The sequence below is a fragment of the Haemorhous mexicanus genome, chromosome 1 (genome assembly GCF_027477595.1).
Source record: "Haemorhous mexicanus isolate bHaeMex1 chromosome 1, bHaeMex1.pri, whole genome shotgun sequence".
NCBI classification, from domain to species: domain Eukaryota; kingdom Metazoa; phylum Chordata; class Aves; order Passeriformes; family Fringillidae; genus Haemorhous; species Haemorhous mexicanus.
The window spans coordinates 18,154,813-18,178,911 of NC_082341.1; the positions used below are offsets into that span (position 1 = coordinate 18,154,813).

The 24,099-nt window shown below is 35.2% G+C and overlaps 1 protein-coding gene across 1 annotated transcript in view; it reads right to left on the reverse strand.

The window, feature by feature from the left end:
* The window catches only part of ARMC3 (armadillo repeat containing 3), a 51,827-nt gene extending 28,191 nt beyond the window's left edge, over positions 1-23,636 (reverse strand). Inside the window, exons 1-9 of the mRNA XM_059869777.1 lie at positions 23,589-23,636; positions 16,016-16,133; positions 13,888-14,013; positions 12,744-12,812; positions 12,230-12,405; positions 10,708-10,902; positions 9,939-10,122; positions 4,579-4,731; positions 4,348-4,453 (exon numbers count right to left, since the gene is read on the reverse strand). Of these exons, the coding sequence (XP_059725760.1) occupies positions 4,348-4,453; positions 4,579-4,731; positions 9,939-10,122; positions 10,708-10,902; positions 12,230-12,405; positions 12,744-12,812; positions 13,888-14,013; positions 16,016-16,133; positions 23,589-23,636 (1,175 nt within the window). The remainder of the gene's footprint in view (positions 1-4,347; positions 4,454-4,578; positions 4,732-9,938; positions 10,123-10,707; positions 10,903-12,229; positions 12,406-12,743; positions 12,813-13,887; positions 14,014-16,015; positions 16,134-23,588) is intronic.
* Between the last annotated feature and the right edge of the window lie 463 nt (positions 23,637-24,099).

The following is a 24,099-nucleotide window of genomic DNA, read 5'->3' on the forward strand; positions in this document are numbered from 1 at the left end:
GTGTACTGAAAATCTCAGTTGAAAAAGATGAGACACTCTCACTACAGGTGAAACAGATTAAGGATGTATTTTGAGTCATTAGATCAGTGTATGAATTTCAGTTTGGAATAATAGATATAACACCCACTAAAGTCAAGGGAACAACGCAACTTTTTCCTCACTGGGCACTGTCCATAACCAATGAGCTCCCAACCTCTGCTCCTATCCCAAACTGCTCTCAAATCTTGACAATCTTGATACATTTCAGAAAGCATACATTCAGATGCTGCACCAATGCCTGGAACTGCCTATATGGATATAACCTTTGTGAATTCAAATAGGTTCTCTGATTCCTGTGAATTTAGGCATTAGAAAATTAAATAACATCAAGCTTGCTGACTTTGTAAATTTTGGGATGATACTTTACTATCTTGAATCCAGATACAAAACAGAATTTTGTCACCTGGCACTTATTGTAAATCCCAGGAGAAATATTTTGTCATTTACCACAACTTTCTGCAGCCCTTGGTACAGCTGAAGAAAAACCATCCTTTTCCTTCCTCCCTCATACCAAATTCTAACTGAATGCTATAAATTTTGATGTTAAAATAAAAAATTGAGGACAAATATTATTGAGGCTTAAAATTAGTTTTCATGTTCAGCACAAAGTTCTAAATTTCAGAGCATATGTTTTCCTTTAGTGGCAAATCCATTAGGTGCCCAGAATTCAGACATTGCCAGATTTATGAAGGCAGCTATTAGAAATGGCATTTGTGCTACGACAATACTGAAGGAAAGAGCTGGTCAAATTCATGTCTGACTAACTGGTATACGTGAGAGCTTATTTCTATGTGCTACTTCTCATATCATATTTATATTTAACATGATTATCTAATCCTAAATACATGAAAAGCGAAAATAATTGATTATACTTTAAATGAGAAAAAATAGGCAGAGGCTGAGGTAAGCCATTTGTTCCAGGATTAGATGTGTGGCACACAATCACTTATTTTCCTGCCCAACAGATGACGCTGCTGTTTCTTTGTTCGTGTGCAATTGTTCAATTTGTGCATCACATCCGTTACTGGAGTGACTGCACCCACACTGCCCGGTGCCTGGACACAGCAAAACCAGAGAGCTTCAGGATTCTTTAAATGGCATTCTGCTGTCCAAATAACTGCTTTCAATAAAGCAAGTTGTTGCTCTGTATTAAAAAAATGTGATAGAAAAGATGGATGCAAATACCCAACTAAGCATAATTCTCCTTTTTTCCAGAAGATGACCACAGAAACAAATTCTGACATATCTATCAAGGATGACCTCAGAGCTATGCACACAGTAACATAAGACATTAGGATAAGCACGTGATATTTTAAACTGCAATGTACTTTGCAATTTCATTTTTACTGAGCCTAGTTATTAACAAAGATTTATCATCAATATTGATCAGCATTAAAACTCTGTCCTTATGGTAAAATTCTTATAAAAGCATATTCTGAGGATGTCAGTCTGTAATCTAAGGAGGCATTTGACCACCATATTTTTTCCTATGTGCTATTGAAGTGGGACACAACATCAGCTCTGCAGCAAAAACTTAAATGCTGAAACATTTTAGAAGTTATTTAGATTAATGGTTATGTTTTCTGGTAGAGATCCTATTTAAAATCCATGTTCTCCAGTAAACCTGAAAACTCAAACCACTTGTATGGGACTCATGTCCTCTTCTGCTCTAGATTTTTTGTTAAAACACACCGGGAAGCAGAGTAATTCAATAATTTATTTATTTTTGCCAAATCGTGGTTGCTTGAGGACTTGTGTCAAATGACAAGCTGGTCTCCGTCCCGTTCATCGTGAACAGGTGTTCTAATTACCAAACCTCCACCGAATTTGACACCGTTATTAGTTGTCTCAGCAGAGGAACAAAGGCTTGATTGGGTAGGGGTATAAAACTAGCCTTTCATTGCTGTGGGGAAGCACCTAAAGGTCAAGGTTAATATACATTAGTGGGGGGTAGTATTGCCCATTGCCTACGCTGTTCTTGTGCTATTAATCAATGAAAGACTTTATCATTATGAGCTACCTATGGTGGGAGTTTTAATTACACGATTGCTTTAAATTACATATTTTTTTCTGTATTATATGAAAAGCTGGGAGCACTTTTTGATACTCTTAACAAGAACAACAGATCTCCAGCAAAAATAGAAATGTCTTGTACTCATTTTATATCCTCAAACGTATACCTCAAACGAAATAAAAGGGCAAGGTACACATTCTTCAATCAACATAATACAGAAAAATGTTTATGAAATGAAATACAGCAGAATGCATGCATACGAGTTCAACAAGGTTGAATATTTGACTGGCCAGTAAAAAGTGAAAGCACTTACAGCAAATAGTCTTCCCCATCACTGGACCCATTTTGTTCTTGCTACATAAGGTCCACCTGCTGCTACTACCTTTCTGATTTTATATTCTTGAAGGGTTTATAACAAGAATCTAATACATTAATGATAAAAGGGCACTAGTCTCATCAGTTTCTTTTGAGATCAGAATATTGTCAACATAATCACACAGCGAAGTCACATTATTATAAAAGTGCATCAGCATCTCCATTATTTATACACTTATTTTCAGTGGTCTACAGGACATACAAATGAAACATTCTAGTATGAAATATGATTATGGTAACTCAATATGGAATGAATTTTCTCCAAACTATTTTTTTTCCTATTATGTGAATGTAAAATAAATATGGGCCTGATAGTCAGTCAGTGAGCTGGAACTATACCAATTTGTATCAGCTAAGAGTTCAACACTATATATTCATTTATAGATCCTAGTCACACTCAGACCCTTCTGTGACTTATTAAGGGTTTTGATTTAGAAATGAAGCTTTGAAGTAATTATATAGTCACATGGAATTCATCCAATATACATATTTAATGTAAATTATTGCTTCCTGATTTTCACAGAAGGCCTCTGATTAGATTATCTGGTGCTTCCATATTGTACTTGAAGCTGGATTGCAAGGAGAGAGAAGTATATGTAAGCCACCTTTACAATTTCCTGACTCTGCCCAGCAAGAAACAAATACAGACTTCATTATAATGCAAAGGAACAGAGACAGCTATTTTCCTGCCTGAGGTCTCAGAGAATTGTTCCAGCAGTTGAGCTAAACAATGTCCTGACTATCTCCTTAGCAAAAGAAATGGAATGAGTTGGCATAAGCTGCTATACCAACTCAAAACTCTCCAGAGATCCCCCTTTCACAATGTGAAACCTCAAAGGGCTGCGCTACGAAAACCAGCTGTAGCAGAGCTGAAAGTTTGACCTCTGGACTCCAGCACTGTGCTCGTTTTATGTGTGTGTGACTCCCACTGACACCAACTGAAGAGTCCAGCACATGAGGAGAGCAGAATATCAGACAAAAAAAAAATGTACTATGTGAATCTGAGAACAGAGTATTATTCTCTTGTGTCAAATTATTGCTCCATCTGGTAACATTAAGTGAATACGAGTGACTATTAGAGCTGAATCAATAAATTGAAACAATTTGTTTTGTGATTTACTTTACTTTTTCACTTCAAAGAATGCCTGTGACTCTATTATATCTTCTTTAAGTATATTCCAAGAAACTTTGAAGGATTTTTTGTTTGTTTGTTTGTTTGTAAATTACATGTGATTGCTCATATACATCACACTGCTCTGTTATTCTTCTCTGTACAGGACTTCTAATTGAGTTGGGATAAAAGAATGCTGCAGCTGACAGTAGAATTTAGTTCATATAATTGTTTTGGAACATATAGTGAGCCAACCATTGTTACCTTTGTTAGTAATTTTGGATTCTGAAGGTACACTTCTTTTCTTTCAGAGAATGCATTACAAGCATTCTCTATTACTTGGGAAATAATTAAAAAAAGGAAGAGCAAAACAATGCCAATATTCAGGACATCTATCTCCCTCAAAGAATGGATTTAGATCAGTCAAAAAAGTTGTATGAACCATCAAGTTTTAAGACATATCAAAGATTTTGGATTTAAAAAAAAACTCCATATCAAATGCTTTAGACTATAAGGCATATTTTGCTCATATGTTCTCTTCAAAACGTGATTTACAGCTCTGCTTTCATTACATCTGCTTCAGACCTTTCCTTGATTATGCTAACGTTAGTAGAGATGGCACAACTCTTGTAACACTGATGAGAACCTAGCTATTCCAGGTGACTCATAAGCACCAAAAAGTGCCTTACAGTCAAATTCAAACAGACCTGCCTTGTAGCATAAGAACAAGATGAGGCATTCTTTAAAAATCAAAATATTAACACTTCAGGTAAGTGTTTAAAATAATAATTTATTATTGCAGACTCACCTTGCATTTCTAAGATTGGCTGTTGTCAAATTAGCTAATGCTGTCACTACAGCTTCTTTTAGCTCTTCATTATCATTGCTTAGCAACTTTACTAGCTGAGGAATCCCTTTGAAAGAAATAATTATATATATGAACATTTAAATAAGCCATGGCAATCAGCAAAATTGTAATATTCTCCTTATAAAGAGAAAAAACACAAATTCATATTTCATCCTTTCCCACCATACTTACCCTGGAGTCCAAGGACACATTTACTGTCTATATTCTCACACATGACAGAAATGGCTTGGGAAGCAGCAACTTTAACTCCATCATTGTTAGTTTCCAAAAGGCTTAGGAGAAATTTCTCAACCTCTTCCCAATGTAAGATTTTTCGTATTTCAGCTATAAATGAGAAATAACAATAGCATTAATCTGCATTTGTTTTCCAAATCAGTGAAAGGACATTAATTTGATTTCATTTAGTTGTTGGAAATATTTTGGTAACAGAGGCACCAGCCACTAAGAAATATGCACAAAGGACCTGAGCCAAATCTCATCACAGAACATCCTGAGTTGGAAGGGATGCGCAAGGATCATCCAAAATCCAGCTCCTGGATTAGGCTTCATTGAACTCTGAACCAAGCCCAAATAATGACTATTAAACACAGTATAAACATACACAGCCCAACAGAATGCAAAGTTTGTTCTCTGCAAGACTTTAAAACCACAGAGTGCACACAGGCTTGATGGAAACAGCTTTTCCAATGCAACAGATCATACTTATTCAGAATCGTGCTGAACTTCAGTTTATGCTAACCAAGTCCAAATGCATAAAACTGGAAAACATTCCAGTAAATGTACAATAGAACTTGGTGAAATACCACTCAATGTATTAAAATAGACAAAAACAAGTAAGGAGCATTACAAAGAAAATTTTCTGTCCACTTTGCAGAGAACTTGGATTTTGTAGTTTAGCACAGTGTTCACTGCTGACCTACACTGCACTGACTGGCAGCAGCTGCGGAAGGAGAGATGCTCCTTCCTCTGCACAAGTAACAGCACACAGCACCCATATCTACAGACATCTCTATGTAGATACCAATAAACTGATAAACTCCCTCATCTCAAAACTGATGAGATCAGAAATGCAGGTGTTTCTTAGAAAGATCCCTGAAAAAAACTTCCTCATGCAGAAAGGCACTGCAGAGCACAGAAACTCTTCAAGGAGAGTCAATAAACATTTAACTATATGCATAACTTAAACCAGACTAATTACATGCTGGAAGTTATATCTACATAGTAGAATTTGGAATGTATTAAAGAATTTCAGGAACTGAGAAGTCAATGGGACTTCAAAATATTTAGAAATTTTACCAATGCATGCTACCATTATGAGGGATCACTCCCTTCTTTGGATTGCTGTCTCCCCCCAAAAAAATTAAAGGGAAAAAAATATTTTAAGTATTATTTTAGATAAATCTGAATCTGTAGTGAATAAAAGTAAACAAACACAAGCCCACAAAGTCAATGAAAGGCAAGTTTGATCAAAAATGTAATTAGAGCAGAAATGACTCAAAGCATGGACATGAGACAGGCCTAGATGATTTCTCCTCTTTAGCTCAGTTTTAAACTCCTTTAGAAGCCTCAGACACACAAATGAAATCTCAAAACAAAGATGAAAAAATAAAAGAGAGAGGATTTTAAGTGTCAGCAGAACTTTGGCCACAACCTTGATGCATATCAGCCAGCTCTCAAGAGAAGGCCTCAATTGGGATGAGAGACTGTTTTGACAAGTTGTCAAGTGTGTCACTGGCCTGTTGCTTGCTAAGGCAGTCCATACTCCCTAATAATGATCTCTAGTTCTTCATGCCTCAGTAACTTTTTTATTGTACAGCTAGTTACTTATTTGTTTACAGATTTTCTTTAAAATTATTCTTGCTTTTAAAAGCAGCTATGATGATGGGTAAGCATTTATTTTAAAGATAATTTATGCCTATATTAAATAATAATATGAATAAATAATTTGAATGAGTGAAAATAGTAATTAAAATATTTTAAACAGAAAAATAATTTTACAATAATAAAGTCATTTTGAAATCGAACTTATGATAAAGAGTATGGTTGTATATTTAGGCAGTTAGATCAATGAAAATTATTAATATTTCGATATCCAAGTGCCAATTCTACCTAAGGGATGAACATTTTCTTCTGATCCTCTCTCTGTATGAGTTGTTTCCTTTGTGTCCTTTACTACAGACTAGAAAGATTGCACAACTGAAAAGCATAGTTTATACTGAAGTACTTTGTATGTCAGTGCCAACACCAATTTTACAGTGATTAATTTCTTGACCCCTAAGTGATTTGAATACATTGATTTAACATGAAGGAAAATAAAGCACACACAACTAAAAGAGTTTGGAGTATCTACCATTCTGTCCAGATTTTAACGCATTGACCCCGTGGTGAGACAACCTTAATTTTTCAATATATTTTCCTATTTCCCCCTCTTACCCCAAAATCATGATCTGACTTCTACTAAGTACTTTTCAGGTCACTGTCATCACCTTATGTAATTATTTATACCAATTTCAAATGAAAAAAGTTAATGTTAAATAGTATCATGACCTCTCACTGATCTTGAGTTAACTCAGATAAACAAAGATCAGTTTTATGAAATGCCCTTGTTATTCAGGCCACAGAGCATCTTTGGTGTGCTTCCCTTTGAGCATGAGATGCACTGAGATTCACAAAGAATGTGGAGAGCTTCAAATCAGAAGTTTGGCAGAGCAAGAGTGATCATCACTTTCTCCATATACTCCACAGCATTTTGTTGTTGCTGATGTGTCTGGCATTGTCAGGGGAAAATCAGGCTCTTCTTAATCAACAGTCTATATAATCCACTCACAGACATTCAATAATTTATAGCATTAGATTACAATTTAATATTCTGAAATGACTGCATTATTTGGTGGGCAAGGCAGGAATCACAGTACAACTCACCAGGGTAATTCTCAGCAAACAAAACAAAATAATCAATAAATTAATATAATATATTCAAAATTATGTTACAGAACAACAAAAATTCAGGGACAAAGGCATAATGATTATGTATAGAAATATGATCCATTTTAATGTACTTAAGCAGAGAAGCATCCTAAAGATGGTATTTAAAGTTGCATATCATCTTTATACCATGTAATTTATTCTGATACTGAGAATAACTCTTAAGGGATATATATATCTTATAACAACAACACCAAGTTTCAAGAGTCCCTTTCCAAAGAGTTGAAAGAGACATAAACAAAACTGCTTGCGATGATCACATCTATCAGGGAAAAAAAACCTAATCCAAAACCAAATTCCATCTGTCAACAATAATTTCAAAACCCGATACTGCTGTATGCTCAGCTGCCAGAATTAAAAAAAAAACAAAAAAACAACCAGCTAGATACATGTTCTGTCATGGCAGAAGTAGGTTTTTCATGCCAATGAAAAGCAGTATTTTTATACCCAAGTAGACAGGAAATGTTGGTAAATTACAACCATGATTATCAAACCTGAAGAATGGGGGTATAGGTATTGCAAATTTAATGAAAAAGTCACTACAGAACTGAGAGCTGTGTTGTATTATACTGGATTCACATCAAAGCAAGTAGTAGTACTGTATATATTAGTATTGCATTTTGGATAGGCTGTTTAGTATGCTTACAACCACAATCCAATCACAAACCAAGAACTGAAAATATTTCTGTTTTCTTTTTGCACTTGGGTTGTTTCTTATAATGGCCTTTTCTTTTCACTGCAAGGCTGACTTTAGACCAGTACACTAGGTAGCTGAAAAATTGTCAGTGCTTTTGGGGACTACACTGAGCAGCAAGTTTACTGGACCGTGTTTTCTACTACACCAGGACATGAAGTTTCCTGTTGTCTATCTGGGTGTCACCAAAATTCCACAGCACAAATATTTTAAATCTCCTTTTGATGTATTTTCCCAGCTTGCTGCATTCATACTAACTGTCATAGGCTGAAGAAGAGAGCAAACCTTTATAATGAAACCTCATTGACTCCATTTGTAAAGAAGCATGACAAGAAGATGCATCTTCACTGACGGTAACATCCCATGATATAAGATCACAGGCAGTACTGTAATATATTATGTGTGGTTCTTGCAACCGTGCTTTAAAAATGTGCTCAGACATGCTTCTACTAACAGCTGCTAAAATATTAGGCCACAAAAACTGAAAAAAAAGTGTGAAAAAGGAAAAGGAGGCTACGCTTATTTGAAAATAAATATGATAAAAGAGGAAGATGCAGTAGAAAGCAGTGGGAGCAAATATAAATCTGCTTAGCATACAACTTACAAGCCTGTCACAGGACTATAAAAATGATACTGACAGTCCTAAGTAGCGTAATAAAATAACAACACAGGAAAATACACAAAGAAAATACTGACATAAGAAGGTCCCTTCCTGTCTTTGATACCTGAACATTAATGAAAACAATTTTCAGTGACTTGCCAAGCTTCTAACAGATAATGACAAAAGCAAAGAAAAACCCACAGAATACTTGGACACTCCTTCTGTGTATCATTTTCAATCCAAATAATTACAAATATTCAGGATATCAAACTAAGCAAGGTGAGAAAAGAATCAGAAAGATAGCATGGGGAGAGACTAAAGGAGGTCTGAAATATGGCAGAAAGGAGAGATTATTTTATCCATGTATTTAATTAAATGACCCATTTTTAAAATACACATAAAGCCATGATTCAACCACAAGGTGCCAGAATTATGAATGAAATATTTAAATTCTACTGTCATAAAAATCCCTTGACAGAAATAAAATCTATAGTCAGAAGTATGTCATTAGTTGCATTGCATTTTGTTATACAACACTACTTGGCACATGTTGCAACTCAGTAGCCAATGTACAGAAGAAATTTCAAATGTAATTTGATTAAAAGAGCATCCTTGTGGGCATAAATGATGAGCATGTTCTGCCTAATTCAGAATTCCTCAGTGAATTAAAGAAAAGTATATAAAAAAGAACTATAGGATGAATAATTATAAAAAGATTACAATGAAACTATTTAACTCCCCTGGGAATATTAATCTGCAAGCCATTTGAAAGGTTTCCTTTCATGCCTCTGTTAAAGGAATTTGTATTTGAAATTGCCTGACATTTAGAAGAGCAGTTGAATGCAAAAGGAAGTCAGCTTGCAATGAAGTCTTAACAGATAAAGGCAGAAGCAGTGCCAGCAAAGGTGGCTTAAGAGGGCAGTCAGCTGGCATCACTAAACAAAAGACAGGGATCATATTTTCAGAGCTCCATTTTCCTTTGATGAAGCATTTTACAAGAACATATTAAAATAAAATAATAAAAAAATTGAAAATAAACTGAGGCAAAAAATGCTAGGAGATTATATCTATATATAATCTCCTAGCATCCAATTGCTGCTGTGATTGGTGAGACTCATCACTGTAATTAATTCTTGCCAGTGCTTTCCTCAACACAAGTACTACCCTCAATCTGAGAAGATAGCCTCATTCTGGATAAAAATTTACTTCATAAACAATTTCATGTCCATGGATTATTGAAAAGTCACATACAGTCATAAGCTGCCTTGGTAATTGCCTTTGCTGCATTCTTCTGAATATCAGGAACAGTAGAGACTTCTAAAAATGAAATTAGTTTTTTAAGGCCTCCTGTCAGCTGAATCTGCTGCAGAGTATGCACATCTTCGAGGCAATTTCCCAACACAGCAAGAGTTTCAATATGCAGATCACTGAGTTCCTAAAAAAAATTTAAAAAGCAAAAAAACCCAAACAATCTTGAAATGAGGACTAAAATATCTTAGGCTTTTAAGTTTGTAGGATAATTGTTGCAACTTTCTTTTGGACAGTTTATTCATACTGCAAAGTACATATTTAAAAATACATATTTTCATATCATTTATTTCATGATGACTTAGGATTCAACACAATTTATTAAAAATAGTAAAACCCCCAGAAGTTTTTAATTTACATCAAAGTAGGCTAGACAGGTACTGACAATGGGCTTGTGATCTTAAAAAACTTCACTAATATCTCTATGCATTATATTTCCCATTGTGACACCTGAACTGCTTAGATACAATTTAAGCCATTATATAAAGTAAACTCAATTCAAAAATTGAATAATAAACACTTTGGGAAATGTCATTGCTTCTTTTCTTAGTAAGCTAGATATCCTAGCTTATCCTATTTCTATCAAAGTTCCCTCCAAGTAAGTAACTCTTTGTTCTTATATTTCTCTTCCATAAAATAAGTATTATTTCTCATTAGTCATACAAACATCAGCACCAAGAACAAAACGACTTTTAAGGCAAGTAAACCGTACATTGTTTTCCAGTATATTCAGAAGGCAATCTAATCCCTTATTTTCTTCCAGTAATATCCTGGTTTCCCTGTCTTTGCTAATTACTTCTAAGGTTTGAAGGGCCAACGACTGAATGACCGGATATTCAGATTCCAGTAGTCCCAGCAAGGGTGGAATTACATTCAGTTCCCGAACTGCAGCACGGTTTTGAAAATCCTGCAGTAAAATATTCCAACAAAGAATGTTAGTGATAGAGAATATAACAATACATCAATTTTTCACTTTGCAGAAAGAACAACAAAAATCTAATTTCAGACATTAAAAAATGAGTCAATACTGCAGAGCTTCCAGTTCTGCAAACTTCTTTCTTTTAAGCTAAGAATCAAACTGAATATAATCAAGCCCCAAATTCTAGGGGTTTTTTGCATGACTGAAGTACTCACCACAAAATCTAGTCCTGTATAAAAAAGCCTATTCACTCTTGATTTTACCATGTTTGCCTCAACATAAATGTTTCTTTGAGCAAAGTTTTTAAATTTAGTTTCACCATTTTTATTTACCTCAGTGGGAGGAAAACAGTTTTTTGCACTCTGCTGTGGTTGCCTGGTTATATCTTCTTTTGTTTTAGTAATTATAAAATGACAATATAAAATTTCAACTTTAAACAGTGAATGTGCAGCTTAATAAAAAGACAGTAGTTGATTATATTAAAAAAGAAAATAAATAAATAAATTACAATTTGCTTTTAAATAGCTTATTGCACATGTGCAGCATGCAATTATCCTTATCAATATAAGCAAGCACCAGGTGCAGTTATCCAGATATACCCTGCAACAAAGACAGCGAGATAGTAAAAAAGGAGAAAGAGTAAAATGTGATTCTGAATAGACATGCTCTGATGCCCCAAAAGAGATAGAGTTATAAACTGAATTCATTACTGAATTGATTCGCTTAAGCCATGGGAAAGAACTGCCATACAAATGCACCATTCTTTTGCTAAGCAGCATATGGATGACATTAGTGGAAGTAGCCAATAACTAATCTATTCCTCCCAGTATGGAAAGTAGCTGTTGACAGCATTCACCTATCGTTAAAAAGATGTTCCAAATTGTGCTATGGACTTGCCGGTCAAAACAAGAAACAATGCAATTGGTAGTTCTTTAATTTACAGGGCAATTCCAACCTTTTGGATAGACAGATTACAACTCTCATTACTAAGATTAACATTTTTCAACTAAGACAGAAGGCAAATTATTATTTAGTTTTAAAAATCTGAACCTCATACTGATTTTACTTTTACTGCAGTACAGCACAGACAACTGCATTAAGTTCAACAGAATTAAAAAGCAGCTCTATTCATAACTAATTTAACATTTAGGGACTCAGGTACAAGGACTCAATGTTTTAAAAACATTCATGAACACGGTGGAGTAAAGGAAGCAAATATTTTAAAATTACTAACCCCATAGAGAATGTCAGGGGTAGGGGTGCAAATGCTTTTCTGCCTCTGAAGTTTAACACAATAAACAAGAGCAAACTTTACCTGTACCAAAAGGTAGATACACTCAAGTGAATTCTTCGTAACATCAGGATCAGGGCTATCTAGCAGTCTGATAAGTGGTTCTAACCCACCTTGCTCAAATATTTTTACTTTAGTAGTATAGTCAACAGCCATATATGCTAAACAAAGAGTAGCAAACTCATGGATAACTACATCTTCTGTGGGGAAAAAAAAATAAACATTTTGATTAAGTTTTATTCAGCACAGAATATTTTCACTAATTCAGTAGTGAATTAGTTTTAATTTAAAGCACTATTTGAATAAACAATAGCTGTTAACCATACCCAGTATGTCCATAAACATCTTGTTCCATCTGTACAACACAAAACACTACTCAGTGAGCTACAGAGCTACTCCTATAAAAGCACTTACCTATTTAACATGTACTAGGAAAAATCACGTTACAGGGTAGATTTTATTAAATTGTCTGATAAAATGACAATCATAAATTATTTCTGACTGTACTTTTGCACAAGGAATGAATACTATAAGGTACCTTCTGGAACCAGCTGTGATATAAGTGAATTTGTGACATCCAGTTCCCTCAGTAACTTCCTCGCATCATCTACAATGAAGAAAATACAAATATCAAGTTGTTTGTTTGGCAGTGGTGGCTGAGTAAAGAAACAGAATCTGCTCCAAACAAAATGTACTTATGGTTATTCCCTGAGTGACAAAAAGACCTGACTGGGAAAGACACACAACTTAAGTTAGGCCAAGATCACAATGGGCCCAGGAAAAAAAGCAGAGACTTTTCAAGTTGCAGATGACATTCTGTGACATTTGATACACATGAAGTTCCTCTATATTTCATTGAAACTTTATTCAAAATACTTGCATCTAGCAAGTACTGATTAAATATTGTATGATTTTAGCTGCCAAAGAAGTCATACCCTGATAGTTAAAATTATTTGTGGTTAAAATTATCAAATTAAAAGCAATCCTTCTGTTATTTAGTTTTCAACCCATCACTTTGCAATTTTATGCTGATGCCAGCCCACACAGCAAATGGAAAACATGAATTACACAGGTCTTACTAAAATCACAGTAAAGTCTTTCAGATTGCATTTCTAATGTTGTCAATGGCAAAGTAGCAAAACCTCAACCCTTGGATAGAAAAATCAAGTAATATTTTTTGGGACAGACTTAATGTGATTCTACAGGGCTGTGTTGTTATTATCAACATATTCAACATGTTGAAATGTGAGAAAAAAAAAAGGTATGAGTTTAATTTACTTTTAAATAAAAAACCAATTAAGATGTGAATATAAATGGGAGATATTTGTTCATTCAAATCCATGTTTGTGCAGCACCACTGACAATATGCTAATGCTGAATTAAAAATAATCTATGAGGGCAAGGTCCAGTGCAGCATAACAAGCAGGTAGCAGCTGATGAAAAGACTTAGAGAGGGGTTGGGATATCCTCATGGAAGACAACTGGGTAAGACATTCACAAATTAAGATCTGTTTAATTACATTAATCAGATATAGGTCTATAAAGCACTATAAAATAACAGCCACTGAAACTCAACCTTACATCACTTTATTCTGGGCCATTAATATAGGATTTTTTCACATGAACAACTTCTTGTTTTGATGACCACACACTGAAAAATAGTAAAACCTCAAGACTCTTACTATTAGAAGCCATGATGCCAAATACCATGACAGCATTTCTGCGTACAAGCAGATCTTCATGTGAGAGGAGCTTATACAGATGTTCCAGTGCTCCAAGACCAAGAAGTGTCACTTTGTTTTCATCACCTGAAAAGGAACTGGGTTAAAAGCCCAAAAAAAAGGCAAGCAACCTCACAGTTCTAATGAATCAAGGTAAAATCACTATGAATCTTTTATTGAACAGTGGAACCAAAGAACAGAGGCCTGGCAGCTCCTTTGAAGATCATCTGATTTACACCCCTAATAAATACGTGTCAAATAGTTTCAAGGATTAATAGTATCTCAGATTAACTCACATTTTTCAAGCAAAGGATGCTTCTGTCTATTGGACACTCCACTCATTTGTTGGAGACAAATGGAAGTGGAAGTACAAAGGAAAGCTTCCTACTTAGCAAAGTACAGGTGAACAGTATCAGGTAAATACTGTACACCTGATAAAATTTAAGTGAATACGCATTTTATTTTCCTCCTCTCTTGCCTCCCAATTGCATTTTCCTCAACATAACAGTTCAAAGATTCTGTGAATCTTTACTATCCCTCAAGAGAAGCAACTACCAGGATTTGTATCCTTAATTTCTACTGAGATTTCTACCACCTGAGAATGAAGTGCTTTATAGTTGAATAGGTGCTGGACATGCAAAGAACAGTGGAGTTTAGTGTGATTACAACCTTCTGTTCCTGCTCACACAAAACACACACAAACCCCAAGAAACAAAAATCCCAATACTACTCCTATTCTCAGTTCCCACAACATCTTTATAATTCATTTTCTAATGAACCATGCCTGCCCTTCCTAGCTACAAGTGAGAAATGTGAGAGGAAACTGGAGATCTATGCTCATTCTCAGGCCAAGACATGATTAAACTGAGGAGGCATTATTTATTATGGGACTTTATTTACTAGCAACACTCCAGAAAAATAGATTAACTGCAATTAATTAACTGAAAACAATCCCTTCTCTTGTGCCACACCACAAACTTACAGTCTAGTCTTCTGGAAGATTACAGGAATATCTACCTTAATAATTTAAAGGATTGTTCTTTTAAACACAAAAGACATAACACATGTATCCTTCTGCAGTGTGACATATTTTGCTGTGGACAGGAGGGAAGGAGCCAGCAAGAGTTTATGGTTCATAGCTGTCTCCCAACAGTCCACATTCTCTCTTCACATATTCAGAATCTGATCTCATGCCCGCAACCAAACTTGCCATATTAAGCAGAATGTAAATATCTTCCAGAACCCAGTGACCCCTAGCCAGCTGTCAAAGACTTCAGCTATTCTCACAATTTCATCAGTGCTGGTAATTTACATCAGTAAAATAATCAGCACATAAATGCATAATTTTTAAAGAAAACATAAATTAAATGGAAATTAAAATTAAACCAGATTAATCAGAGCAAGAATACCACCAGTGTACACCAATGTGAGTGACTAACATTGAATAACATGGAATAAGTAGGAGACAACTTAGGAAATTACGTGCTACATAAATTTGAGCCTTTGTTATACAGTTGTTTGTCTCCTGAGCACCTTGAACATGATGTTTAGCTATAGATTATACAGGGGCCTTTGGAAGATTTAGAATACTGGAGACTTGCTAGATTCCCAACTCATACAGAAATATGCTTGATAAAGGAGGCTGAGCAGCCTCCAATGAATCACCTGCACAGAAATACTGACAACAACTTTGTGTCAAAAGGCTAAGTGGTTCTTGTCATTTAAAACTGAAGATTAAAATTACTACACTGGTACAGACATTTCAAATTCCAACATAAAAAAGTCTTTCTCAACTGCAGATCTGTTGCTTATAAAAACCTGTATCTATCTTATATTTAAAATGAGCTCTATTAAACAGTAAATATAAAATTCTCCAACAAAATTATAAAAGGTTCCTTCATGCAAACTACAAGACATCTTTATTACTGCAACTACAGGTTGGATAGACATTTCAAACCCCCCCCCCCCCCAAATGTCAACAGATGCCTTTGAGGAGAAAGTAAGATTTCAATGCTAGGGAATGAAACAATTGTGAACTACTATCAAAATCTAAGCAGGGCAAAACAAAGCTTATTGCAAAAATACCAACCTTTTGATGCAAATTTATATAGAGCATCACATGCTTTGGCCAAAACTTCATTTTCAGGAGAACTAAGCATTAGCACAACTGTTGCTGGTGTTTTGCTTTCAATCAATAAAGGATCAAACTAAAAACAAAACAAAAAAAAAGGGAAAAAAAAGTTTGATTTATACTGAGTCTTCCTGTGTGGTGCAGTAGACTCCCACATTTCTTTCAAAATAAAATGAAATCTTGTTTGATATCTACACTGAATTAGAAATATTAATGAGTTGCTGTTTCCTTGGAAAAGTCCAATTTTTTTTAATAACACTTAGAGTCATTGTTGAAAAATTAGAAAGAATAATTGACTTCTAAATAAATACAACCATGATTTCATCACATATGAAGATTTGGGGAAAACCTTCATGCTTCCCTGCAAATCTAGAAAGTTTTCAAGGTAACAAGCTATGTAGTTGTTATACATGTAAGAGCATTCTGAGACTTCAGAACAAGACATGAGAAGTTTTTTTGAGCAGCTGTACAAAGAGCCTGTGGACTCAGCAGGTGTACAAGGAAGAGGATTTTGTTACTCTGTGGCAATATCACTCTGTGGCTGCTTAAAAAATAAAAGAACACTTTCTGTGCCTTTGTCAGCTCAGTTCACCAGCTCACCATGATCCTGTACTAGATGAAGTACTTCCAAGATATAATTCCTGCTCACCCAGCTAGAAATGATACAAAGGTTTCATTTCCATTTCTGAGCTCTCTCATGCAGAAAGAAATCTTCCAACAAATCAGACAGTTTTCACCCTCTTAATAGACTCCTTAGGACTAACATCACTTGAGCAAGGGAACCATCTAAAAAAGCCTTTTGTTTCCTAAGAAGACTCAAGAAATTCTGATAATTCTATTCATTAAAAAGTTTTAAGCTTCCTTGAATTTAAAGTAATTGGTTAGCATGGTTTCTATCCTCACCCTTCAGACCTATACAGTATCTGTGTTACATACAGAGTCAGCTACATGACAACTGCAGTCATGCAGTTTCTCAAAAACAATGTATTTATCTTTAAAATATAGCAGATTGTAAGACAGCAATACAAATTAATTTAAAATATTATTACAATATCTATACACATATATATTTACGAATGTCAATAATTTGATTTACTTCATTAAAAAATCTTCTAATAGCTACATAAGAGACACATGTATAATATTTATACATTGATTTAATATCAAAGTCAGAATTGCATTGCTCCATTTTCAGCATTTCTCATGTTTACAAGTAATGGTATAAACCCCAACTCAATGAAAATTCCTAGGATTTAATGACAGGTTGGCACATGAGCTCAGTAAAATTAGTCTAATCTCTACCCATTTGATTAGACATTACATTTGCTATTACTGCATGCAATATCCAATAGGCACTTTCCTATTAAAAGCACTTTTGTGCATAAAATGGAGCAGAAACAGTCACTGAAATCAATGTATCTTTAAGAATCAGAGGCCTGAGAACTGAGTGATTGAGGAATAATTTCTTTACTGTGTGGTGACTGAGCACTGGAACAGGTTGCCCAGAGAGGCTGTGGAGTCTCCCTCACTGGAAATACCCAAAAACCATCTGGATACAATCCTGTGCAATGTGCTCTAGGATGACCCTGCAGGGAGGTTGGACAAGATGACTGCTGGGGTCCCTTCCAACCTGACCCATTCTGTGATTTGCTGGGAGGTAATGTTGTTCATCAAAACTATCATAGAACTGCTTATGACTTCTCCTTATCATTATGTCAGCATAGCTAGTGTTCCACCTTTTTTTTTTAATCCAAGGCTTGCAGCTAAATCTTCATACATTATTGCAGACTCTTCCTGTATTTTGCACATACAGGACATTATGTGCTAGAATAATATAGTTGAAGTTACAAACCTTGAATTAGACACAGAAATTTAACAAATTTATAAGCAACAACATTTCCATCATTTAGTTTGTATTAAGAAAATAGCAAGTTAAATGAAAAAGAAAGCTACAACATGTCTTTGATCTTGACTTTTGTGTACATTTGACCTCAAAGCCATTAGCAACTGAAGAGCATTTGGTGTTTGGTTTTGGTTTGGGATTTTTTTGGGTTTTTTGGTTTCTGTTAGGGGTTTTTATTTTGTTTTTGATAGGGATTTTTTTTGGGGGGGGGTGTTTTGTTTTTCGTGCTTTGGGGTCTTTTTTTACTTCCATCAACTTCATTTAGTTGAAATTGAATGTAATAAAAAATATGTTTCCAGTCAGACCAAAGACCCACCTAGTCCCGCATTCCGTTCTGACCAGGGCCAAGTAATAGGTGTGGGCAAGCAGACTATTAAATTTTACTTATGTTCCCTCTCAGATACCAGCTCTGCAACCTAGAGAACTGGACAGCCTAGGGATTTTACCTCTGTGTTCAAAAAGTCCAGGAAAAACTTCCTACATAATTTTTGAAGCCATCTGTATTTTAACACCCTTAACATTCTGAGACACAAGTATCACAGTTAAAGACTCATAAAATAACTGTGCCTCTTCTGTGTTTTAAAAATACCACCTGATAATTTTATTTATCCTCCACAGTTCCTTCACTATAAGAAAAGGTGAAATAAATTATACTCATTTGCTTTCCCTGTATATTCATAATTTTGTAAGTTTCTATGATATTCCTCTTCACAGTGATTCCTTCTGAAAACAAAGAAACCTACTTGTAGCAGGCTGAATTGTGAATGGAAAGGCTCCACACCTACTCCCTTTGATCTTTCCTAAAACAGAAGCCACCCTGTCTGTTCTTGTTCTTTCTTAGTTCATTCTTTGTTCATTCTGCTGTCTTTCTATAGTTCAGCTCTACCTTTTTGGGATGGGAACACCAGAACAGTTAATGGCACTCATGTGCATGTACAGGGCATTTGCTAGTAACACAATGTCTTATTTCTGGAATTTGAAATTTTGTACTTATTCACTTTCTCCTACTTAAGAACTGGATGCCATTGTCATGAAAATATCCACATTCATTCTGACACACTGGATGACACAGCTGCAGAATAAAAACCCCATGACTGGCAACTTTTCCCCATTACGAAATCTGAACAATAACTTGTTTTCTCACCTTTCCTTCCTATTTTATAATCAGACATTATTGCTAGGAGAGTAATTTCTTTTTACCCATTCATGTTTATGAGAGTGAAAAGCCTGGTCTGAAAACTTTTGGAAAAGCTAAGCAACTGTATCAATCAGAACACCATTATCCATTTGCTCACTTCCTCTACACAAGCACTATTGATTCTTCCCCATTACTATCATATTTATCTATGGGTTTGGTTTTGTTTTTTTCAAGAACTATTTCTATCAATTGACACAGCACAGAAGAAAAACTTCATGTAATTATTGCTGTATTTCCTCTTAAAAACGAAATTTTCTACCAGCCATTCTTCTAGTACCACATTTTCAGATGTTAGCTATTTTTCATTTAGCACAAGACCTTGGCAAACACTATTTATTCGTACTTGGGCAATTTTATCACATTTATTTTAGTGATTACCACATTGCTTTGTCTTTTGACACAAAAATAAGTAATTTCACTTTTCTTTCATGACTGCAATCACCTAATAGTGTTTTTAATAGCAAGAAGTTTCTTGCATCTAGGCAATTTGAAAAAGCTTTACTGCTGTTTTTTGTATCTTTGCTAGTTCTCTCCCAAAATATTTTGATGCAGGGTGACAGTGCTTTTACTTCTCATTTGGGAGTGGAAGCGTTTTTTTGTTTTCCCATTTGAATGAAAATCCCACTTTTTGAAGAATGTATTTATCTGCTCATTATTCTATTGTTTAATCATGCTGTTTTTTTCTTTTTTTTTAATCCCTTAAATTTGATTTAAGGTCAGTTTTAACCTTTCACCTCTCATAGAATCTTCAGAAGTCCCTTTTTCTTTACCTAGAAAAACAGATTTAGTAGATACCTGGATATGCTAATTATTTCAGTTCTGTGAGTGTCTTATCTCCTGTACTAACAATAAATCCCAAGATATTCCACAGAATCACAAATAGTTGGTATTAGAAGGCACCTCCAAAGATAATCTGGTCCAACTGCTCTGTTCAGAGCAGGGTGAGCTAGAGCTCAGACCTAGTGCACAGTCTGATTTTGAGTAACCCCAAGGATGGAGACTCTATAAGCTCTCTGGACAACCTATGCCACACTCCATCATTGTTAAGGTAAAAAAGGAATTTTTTTTTCTTATGCTTAAATGGAAACCTCCTGCATTTCCATTTGTGCCTACTGCCTCTCATCTTTTCACAGGGTGACAATGAGAAGAGCCTGGCCTGATTTCTTTACTTCTTTCCATCAGCAAGTTTTACACTGACAAGACCCCTCCAAACCTTCTCTCAAGACCAAGCAGTCCCAACTGTCAGTCTCTCCTCCTAAGACAAATGCTCCAAGACTTTGCTCCTGTAAGGCCTTGTCTCTCTTGTACCAGAGAACACAGAACAGGACACAGCGCTCCAGGTGTGGTCTCACCAATACTGAGTGAAACACAAGAGTTCCCCTCTCTCAGGTTGCTGGCAACACTCTGCCTAATGCCCAGGATTTTGTTAGCTTTCTTTGTCCCAAGTTCCCATTTCTGGTGCATGTCCACCAGAATCACCAGGTTCTTTCCTGTAAAGCTGCTTTCCAGCTGGTCTTCACCCAATCTGCACCGGATATTCTTCCCCCAGGTGCAGGACTTGGCCATTTCCCTTTATTGAACTTAATTAAATTCCCAATTTCCTATTTCTCTATTGGAAAATGTTGAGGTCCCCCTGAATGGCTGCACAACCATCTGGTCTGTCAATCACTCCTCTTGATTTTGTATCTTCCGCAAAGTTGCTGGGTGTGCACTCTGTCCCATCATTCAGGTCACTAAGGAAGAGGTTGAACAGTATCTGCTCCAGGATCAGCCCCTGGAGCACAACATGTGTGCCTGACCTCTAACAGGATCTCATGCTGCTGATTACAACCTTCTGAGCCTGTCAGTTCAGCTACCTTTTGGTTCATTCACACTGTCTGTCTATCTTGTCGGTACTTCGCCAGTTTAACTATGAGGATGTTACAAGAGGCAGTATTGAAAGCTTCACTAAAGTCAAGTCAAATTAATATTTAGACATTAATCAAAAGAAGGTGTTTATGTGGAGACAATTTCAGGAGCTGACTGTGCCAATTCATCATTTCATTTTTTTTCAACATCAGTCTTGTGAATGAAGCCTTTTTCAAAAATACTCAGGTATCTGTAGCTTTCTTTAAGTGATAACACTTCAGTATTTTCTCTAGGGATAATCTAAGGCTCCCCTTTCAATGTCCATGACCTAGCTGATGATCAAATAATTGTATTGTCTAGACCAAACTTAATGTAGATATCATGTGAAAAGTTCCTATCAATCTATGTCAAAGCTAGCATATTTTATCTGCTTGAATTACTGTCTTAGGTCATTCATATAGAGATAGAGGCCCAAAGCAATATTTTTCCTCTTGGAGACCTATTCTCAGAACAGAGAATACTAAAAGATAATTTAGAAAAGAGAGTGAAAACAGAGTCCTCAGGAATACTTTCTGAAACATATAAGCAGTGGCTAGGCTAAGAGATGTGTTTCCCACCTGTTCCTAGAAATCTATAAAAAATTAGTGGTCATCTGCAGTACCATATATTCTCAGAGCATTCCACATGCACAAAGGCCTTCTTTTATAAGCCCGTCTACATTATCTCTAGGCTTCTTTTCTTGGACTTGACATTTTCATAAACAGATTATCAATCACAAGATAATAGCTAATACATCTTTTATTTTGTCTGCATCTCATTTCCTGCCATCTGAAACACCCAGGTGAAATTTAAAGTTTTCAGATTTGATTTTACGCAATCATTATGAACAAAATTCTTATTATGGTAAGATTTTCTTCATTAATAGTTAAAATTATCTATTTTCATGTTTAATACTGTCCTGATATGCAACATTTCTCTTGCTACAACTGTCAGAATAGACATGCTAGCCTGAAGTACAATAAGGGTAAAAACTAAGCCAAAAGCTGTACGTGCCATCTGGAATTCACTCTTTCTAATTCATTCCTTTTGATAGTTTTACTGACTTTTTCTGTGTATTCACAGGTTATTATAGTACCTAGCATGCTGTACCACCGTTTTCTCTACAAAATCTCATTGTATATTTTGGATATAGAAATTGTTGGGCTGTATCTACTGATTTTCTAGCTATTTACTGAAGAAGTCAACTTTAATCACTTCAGCTCATCTGTATGACTTAAATGTGTTGCCATGCCTTTCAAACCTTTTCTTTGGCTACAAAGATACTTAGTCTTAATTTCTCAGGCCTGTTTGAATTTGATTCCCCCCATATAAGTTTTTTGTGATTCCTGGTTTTCTAGGTTATTTTATACAGATAGAAGTTATGTTGAGGTTTTATGCAATGTACTTGCATAAGGATTTATTAATGATTGAAGGTTATGCATCACATTTGTAATATTCACCTTTCCACAGAACAGCTGGGTAAACCTGATGTCAACTGCTATGTCTCAGTGACATCCTGACTATTGGATATTACTGTCTCAGTCAAAAATATATATGCTTATTTAATATTGAAACTGCAATGTAGTTTTTGCTAACTTTTCTGTGACCTTTAAAAAAGCCCTTGCAGTACAACTCTTTACACATAAATCCACTGGGTTTTTTAAAACAGTGTAAAGAACTTGGCATTTAGTGGGACTCATTGAGGGAGTAGGACTCCCTCTGTGGGATTCATTGAGGTCCCCATTTTCATTAATTTGGTTGTTAATTGACACAGAGTTTATACTGTACTTTTTTCAATGTTTCTGTATTTCCTCTATTTCTTTCTGAAGAAAACAAATAAACTTTAAAAAATAGTTATGTTTTGAACAATTCTCTTTTTGGGGGCCTCTTCATACCTTGTGAATTTATAGAAACTCCTGAAAAGTATGCTAATGTCAGACCCTTAACCTCCACCTTTTGAAAAAAAACCTTTCACTATCACTATTATTCTATATTTGGCTTCAGCTCTTGTACTTTTCACTGTACTTCCAATGATAACAGAAAAACCTAAACTGCCTCTTAAGAGTGTATATATTTGTAAAACAGACAAGAGTATGTAGTATTATTCAAAATATTTGTCAAATTTTGTATTCAGTAAAAAACCACAGATCCATCTAGGCTTTTAACTCTTTCATCCTTAAAGAAAGAGAATGTATTCACAGTTGAAAAGACAGGCAGATTTCAGGTTGCTCTTCTCCACTCTCCTTTGATTTTTGTGAAGAGAAAGCTAACACTGTTCTTCAAATAAAAAGAAGCCTGGATTGTTTCATACATAACTGTTTGCAATGCCTGCCAAGGACAACAATCTCTACAAAGAACTACACATGCCCAGTCACTCTGGTTTGTATGCTGTCCAAGAAAAGCAGAAACAGAGACATCTTTAAAAGCCATTTTTAGAATAATGTGGGTAAACTAGGAGAATAAGGAACTATGTAAGGATGGTAGAGCTGGGCCTGTAATTGTGTAATGTTTATTTTATGGCACATAGCAGTTTATAAACTTACCACATCCTTGGGTGGAGACTCTGTTTCCTTCTTTGCTTTTTTACCCATTCTAAAAACAAACAAACAAACAAAAATAAGAGCAGGCAAACAAACTCCCTTCTGTGTTTTAGGAACCAGTTTCCAGTGATTCAGGGAACCTTTTAAGACAGACTTTCTTATTCATTTGACCCACCAAATCAGTCTGAAAATTTCTTTGACATAGTAATTTCTATAGAGAAAGTAGTCCCTCTTTCTAACATTTGTACACATTTGGTAAAATACATCTGTCAACAACATAAATAGCTAAAGAGGTCTCAGACAGCACAGGCTCAGGTTGTAATGTGGTACAAATGCACAGAATATCCCTTTCTGTAAATTAGTTTTATCTGCATCTATAAATCATATATGAACTTGAAATTCCTTTTACGGCATTTCCCCATCTTTGTCTATACATTCTATGTTGGCAAACATTCCATATAACTGCAGAATGTACAAATAAGTTCTACCTTGAAAACATGGTTCAAATACAATT